Source organism: Trachinotus anak, unplaced genomic scaffold, assembly GCF_046630095.1.
Source record: "Trachinotus anak isolate AG129_WGS33_773 ecotype Australia unplaced genomic scaffold, CSIRO_AGI_Tana_v1 ptg000018l, whole genome shotgun sequence".
Taxonomy (NCBI): Eukaryota; Metazoa; Chordata; class Actinopteri; order Carangiformes; family Carangidae; genus Trachinotus; species Trachinotus anak.
In genome coordinates, this window is record NW_027273869.1 from 1,010,785 (window position 1) to 1,017,500 (window position 6,716).

General features: G+C 38.8%; 1 protein-coding gene across 2 annotated transcripts in view; it reads left to right on the forward strand.

Moving 5' to 3' along the window:
* Positions 1-6,716, forward strand: part of large1 (LARGE xylosyl- and glucuronyltransferase 1) — a 129,219-nt gene that overhangs the window by 89,975 nt on the left and 32,528 nt on the right. For both annotated transcript variants that reach the window (XM_071501550.1, XM_071501549.1), the window contains one exon: positions 6,423-6,527. In XM_071501550.1, the coding sequence (XP_071357651.1) occupies positions 6,423-6,527 (105 nt within the window). The remainder of the gene's footprint in view (positions 1-6,422; positions 6,528-6,716) is intronic.

Below are 6,716 nucleotides of genomic sequence, written 5' to 3' on the forward strand. Positions count from 1 at the left end.
ACTGACAGTTATGTGTTGTCAAGCAAGAGAAAACTGTTCTGAAATTCAAAATAATCATGTGATAAAACATGCAATTAATCGCGATTAAGATAAAATTAATCGTTTGACAGCAATATTTTTTGTCTATCCTATTTAAATGTTACTTGTGATATGTTTTGTGATGAACCTGATGAAGGCCACAAGCCAAAACGCGTCAGTCTAATGAAGTTCTTCAGTTTAGTGCAAATGTTGCTGGAGTTTTTTCCATTTTGTTGAATCGTCCAATGTCAATGTTCCATTCTGGCGACAGGGTTGAACAATTAACTAGAACAGTAAAACCAAAGTGTATGATGAGGACTGTTTCAGCAGTAAAATATGTCAGTGGCACCTTCTGATTGGTTTTCAGTCCTTGGGAAATTCTTTCTTCTGTGGAGGAAAAATGTTATACTAACCATCAGAAACTAAATCTGGGCGTCCTAAAAACTTTCAGGCCTGACTAAAGCTGACTAAAAGATGCACCTCTATAAACTGGCTTGAAGAAACTCTCGCATACAAACATTAAGGCTACAAACAACTCATAATGCAACACTTTTTTTTACACCAGTACTCTCCACTCAAATGGAATATCCCAGTTCATAAACACACAGTTTGACTAGGTCTCAAATGTTGTACAATCCTAAAAAGTATTTTGTATATTTTGGTCACTATTGTTTAAACAGTATATCACACTATGTAAAATAACATAAAACGATTAAATAAATGTTTACTGCTATGAACTGCAGCCCTGTTATACAGTGCATACGTGAAGTTTTCAGACCCTTTTAAGTTGTCCACATTTTGTTATGTCTCAGACTGATCTTAAAATGGATTAAATTCATATCTTCATAGAGCAAAAAGACTTTTTTGGAATTACCTTACAAGCTTGACACACCTTTCTTTTCGAATATTCTTCCATTCTTCCTGGCAGATTCTTTCAAGCTCAACCAGGTTGGATGGGGAGTGTTGGTGCACAGCCATTTTCAGGTCTCTCCAGAGATGCTCTATGGGGTTCAGGTCTGGACTCTGGCTGGGCCACTCCAGGACATTCACAGAGTTTTCCTGAAGCCATTCCTTTGTTTTCGTGGCAGTATGTTTTGGGTCGTAGTCCTGTTGAAATGTAAACCTTCGCCTCAGCCTGAGATCCAGAGCACTCTGGAAAAGGTTTTCCCTGTGGATTGCTCTATATTTTTCAGCATCCAACTTCCCCTCTATCCTGACTAGTCTCCCAGTCCCTGTTGCAGCAAAACATCCCCACAGTATGATACTGCCACCACCATGTTTGACTATAGGGTGGTATTAATTAATTTATACTCAGTGCCTGGTTTCCTCCACACACGTCGTTGGGAATTGTGGCCAAATAGTTCAATCTTTGTTTCATCAGACCAGAGGATTTTGCTTCTCATGGTCTGCGAGTCCTTAAGGTGCTTCTTGGCAAACTCCCAGCAGGCTGTCATGTGCCTTTTAGTGAGGAACGGCTTCCATCTGGCCACTATACCATTAAGGCCTGATTGGTAGAGTGCTGCATTGATGCTTGCCCTTCTGTACGGTTCTCCCATCTCTGCAAAGGATCTCTGGATCTCATTCATAGTGACCATTGGGTTCTTGGTTACCTGCCAGACCAAGGCTCTTTGTCCCTAATTAATCAGTTGCATGGGTGACCAGATCTAGGAAGACTATTGGTGGTTCCAAATCTCTTCCATTTGAGAATGAGGTAGCTGTGCTCTTGGGCACTGTTAATGCTGCAGAAATTTTCTTGTCTCCTTCCCAAGATCTGTGTCTGGCCACAATGATGTCTCACAGGTCTACAGACAATTCTTTTCACCCCATGGCTTGGTTTTCACTCTGAAATCCTCCTTCAGCTGTGAAACCTTATATAGGCATGAATTTGTAAAACAACAACACATTATCATATTATGAGATTACAGGACCACTTCTCCAGCACTACTCTGGACCATAGTCCGTAGTCTAGTATGGACACTTAAAGAGACTTGTCAGTTATCGTTTGTTAAATGTATTTCCTGATAATGCTGTTGAATAATGTTCCCTGTGAGCTGCAGCGGGAGGATCAGGTGCTTGATTGAAGAGTGTATGTTGAGCCTGCTGACCCTGGCATTCATCTTTACTTGTATCAGCATCACTGACTCAGCAGTTAAAATTCCCACTGATCTCCTGGTACCTCTCCACAGCTAATTTAATAACCCCCACCATCAGCACCTGCATGCTGAGAAATAGACTGTGGGTGGCCTGAGGTTTGCTGTGTGAGTATTTTGCTGAGTGGGACATAGATACATACGATTATGTCCAACTTTGTAACGCATTCTTCCCAGACTGCAGTTGCCACAGTAAATAGCAGGTATTGGCTTTAATCCTTCAGAGGTTCACAGGCCAAATAACCAGTCAGTAAATTACAAAATCAATAGGAACTAAACAGCATAATGCAAATTCATCTGTTTTGAAGATTAAAAAGCTGATCCAGAGGATGTGGCTGTAGATTCACCTCTTTTTGATGGAATATTTTCTAGAGACATTATTGGAGAGCAGAAGATTTCCTTTTTGTTGAAACAGAGTGGAGCTTTATTAATTTTGTTTCCTTTTTCTTGCCTGTCATGGCTCTTGACTTGGAAACTGACTATTTGACTGTTTTTGAGAAAGTGGATGGTTACGGCCTCATGCTCAGTTGCATGTGAGTTTTTTTTCATTGTGAATGTCTGGATTTAGTCACAGGTGTCTGTAACCAAGTCAGGCTTGAGAAAGTAAATGTATTAACACTTTGTAGTCATTTAAAACACTTTCTTTTATTATATCCACATTAATCAAGTGTTTCATTTTGCTGGTCTGAAATGTTCTTATTCTTATTTCTTATTACTTTTTCTTAGTTTTATTCCTATTGTCTTTTAGTTTCAAATAATTACCACGTGAGCTCTATGGAACATTTTAGGCTAATTGTTTTTCTGCAAACTTTGCACTCATCAACCTTATTTCCAGCAGCAGCTGTTTTCAGTAAAAAAGCTGTGAGGCCACGGTCCACTTCCTGCTCAGCATCAACAGGCAGACAAACACAGTTGGAGACTTGATAGTGGAGCATTAAGCAACTACAGCGCCAGATATATTTCTCTTAAAAGTTGATGGAGTTGACAAAGCAGAATAAATATTGGACACAAACTGAATGATGATGTTGCTCTGTGTAAATAAAGTGCTAATGTGTCTGTGCCCAAGTGGAAAAACAGAGTTTGAACTTATCTCTTTCCTTTTTAATAGTTTGATTGTGAAGCATGTATATACAGTGATATACATTGTAGAATGGACATAGTGCTTCATTCAAGTGTGTAAAAGCTAAAGACTAGGGCCATTACTTGATTAAAATATTTAATCGCGATTCTTTGCATGATTGTCAATAGTACCCTCATGATTAATCGCATATTAATCACACATTTTTTTACCTGTTCTAAATGTACATTAACAGGATATTTTTCAAGTTATCAATACTCTTATCAAATTCAGAGTGGACAAATATGTTTTTGCTTTATGCAAATGTATATTTATTATTATTGCAACAATCCAAAACAATGACAAATACTGTTCGGAATATTCTCCAGAATAGAACTTCAAAGGTGCTGCGTGCAGGCTTTGAAGCTGAGCCTGTCGTTCAATACACCCTTTTCTTTATCCATTCCTGCTGAGAAGGCCATCCATTATGTCACTGCTGCGTCGCTTCCTGATTTGCCAAACTACAGAGCGGGCTAAAGGTCATAATCACAACAACAAACACCAAAATAAAAAAAAAAAACATATCTTGGAGCATACTTCACGTTTCCTGTGTGGAGAGTATCAGTCTGTTGCTTTCCAGGATTTAAATGTCGGCACATTTTCTTTCACCATAACAGGAAAACATGTTTCTTTGCACGAAGGACTGGAGATGATGTGTGCTAGAGTTTTCTAATGCAGAGTTTTCTAATGCACAGACTATAACCAACATCTTATTTGAGGTTTAAGCATTAATGAACAAACATGAATTAAGATAATTCAAACCCTTGTTCCAGATGTCATCTGCTCTTTCTATCCTCAGTTCTTTATCAGAGTCCTCTTTTATATCGTTCATATGTATTTGTCGAAGTTCTTGCCACATATGAATAAAAGAAATTGCATGTCTTTGTGCTCCACAGTCCCTCAGACACTGGTCCAATTTATCAGGTGCTGTGAACTGAAAATTATTAAGATGAGTCTTCATAAAGTCTCCCATCTGAAATAATCTGAAGAAAAAACAGAAACAAAAGTCACACATCTGCCGTCCACCATGACCCATAGAACATGAAATGAAACAATATATAAACCTAACAACGACAGGAAGGAACAATACAAACATGGATTTCATATTAGTGTAATTTAAAACCTTAAACCTAATACATTTTTTTAATTGATCAAGCAACATAATAAATGTTTCCTATAACTGATTATAAAAAAAATGTGGATTACACAGCAGTCCTTTGATCATAATAAAGATACCATTGTGAATGTTTAATTCTGGAGGAACTGACAGGTCACATGGAAGATATTGTCTTAATTAAATTAGATAAAGGTATCACAGGTATGCAGGTATTTTCAGTTTACCTTCCAATTAAAGTGTTTTAAATCATCTGGATGAACTGCTGGTTTGTTTCTACTATCATCTGACTGTGTTGCTCTGTTCCCACATATCAGCATTAACATGCTTAGCACAATGTTATCACAGCTGAGACCCGAGATGAAGTTAACTGGAGTTTGTAAAACTGAAGCACTGGAGTTAAATACAGTCACCTTGTGCTTTTTCACACAATTCAAGCATTAACTGTCCTTAATCACACAGGCTTGTTAATTGCAATAAAACATATTGATATTGATTAACCTTTCAATAGATGTGAAGTAGAATATAAACAGAAGGGATCTGCCAGTGACTGCTGACAATGAAATCAAGCGAACAGGCACTTTTCTGGTGAGGCCAAACAAAGGTAGAATCACCTGTGAGGTCTGTCCCAGGAAGAGCAGCAGTGTTTTGTTTTTTAGCTCTAATTTTCCTGCTCAGTCGTCACCTTGATGGCAGATCTCTGTTCTTTGTTTTGCAGCCTGCTCCAATAAGCTCTCATTAATCTTCCTTACAGCATTCATTAAAGCTGCCACTGCTACACCCATGCCTGCTCTCCAGGTTCCTGTCTCCTCCCTCATGCTTATCCCCCCGACCTTTATCTCTGCCCAGCGTGCCTTCTATAATCTGTCACCCTGAAGCCCACGTACATCCCTCCCCTCTCATCCCTTCATCTTCTGGATCCTTCCTCTTTATTTCATTCCACCTCCTTTCTTCCTCTATTGTCTAGTGGCTCACAAATTTTAAATTCATGAGTATTGAATTCAGTTTGCACCTTCTCCCATGGCAGCGATTATGCCATTTGTGAGGTGTTCTCTCCCAGTTTGTCATTGACTCAGACATAAAAGCTCACTTCATGTGGGGATTAGGCTTCTATTGGCTCCGTGTTGAAGTAGGTTACCCTGAACTGATCCGCTCCAACTTCTGTTTCTGTTTTGACACAAGTCAAACTGTAGGGAGGCCAAGAACAGCCACTTATCAGGAGATTGTGACTCAATTATCTCTAGATAAAACCAGCAAGAACAAATAATGTTTTATTATAATACGCCTTCCACACCACCGACAGCCGTGACCAGAGGCCTTGTTTTTGGGCTGTATGGACAGAAGGTCCATACAAGACTCAAAGATGAACACATTTTGGTGGACCTGACATCCGTCTCACTCTTGTGTGTATCAGAAATGCTTGGAGGGAATTTCATTACATTTGGCACGAACGTTCACTTAAACTCAAGGATGAACATTTACAGTACTGTATGCCAGTTATTTCTCCTGATGTTAAGATTACAGTTTTGTTTACTTTATCCAGATACATTTCTGTTTTCATCCTCTCTGGATTCGTTCAAGGCTGACAGAAAAAACTCATAAAAGAATAGATTTGTCCAAATGCTCCACAGCTTTTCCTGGGTTCTGACTGTATTTGAAAGGATCTTGAATAGATTCAAACAGAAAAGAAATGAAAATCAGCAGTTGATGCAAAACTAGTCAGGCCAAATTGAGGTGTGAACACCAAAACCATAAAAAAAGGCTCGGGGGACACCTTGAACATCATTTATTAAAGACATGCTGCATTGAAAGAAACCACCACATTACATCAGCCAAAACCCTCTAGACACAATATATAACTACAAAATAAATAGAAATAGAACAATGCATTAATAACTATTCAGACTATTAATAACTATTAACAAAAAGAGCATGGATAATAAAATAATGTCTGCAGTGAATTAGAATGAAAGAAGTGAAAGCTGCAAAGAAAATAAGTGAATGTTGTGTTTTCTGTGTTCAGGTCAACAGGTTCTGGGTCTGGTGGAGAACCAGAGTGACTGGTACCTGGGGAACCTGTGGAAGAACCATCGACCCTGGCCGGCTCTGGGCAGGGGCTTCAACACTGGTAAGATCACATGATGTTAGCATGGGTAGGATTTAAGTTTAAGTTTGTTTGCATTTTGAAAACAGAGGCAATTTTATCATGTCAATTGAATATATTAAAAGAGTAAGAGGGTGACAGAGGTTTCTCGTAGTAATGAACCTACAGAGAATTTGCACCTGAATGTGCAGCTCCACTTGACTTTACAGAGCT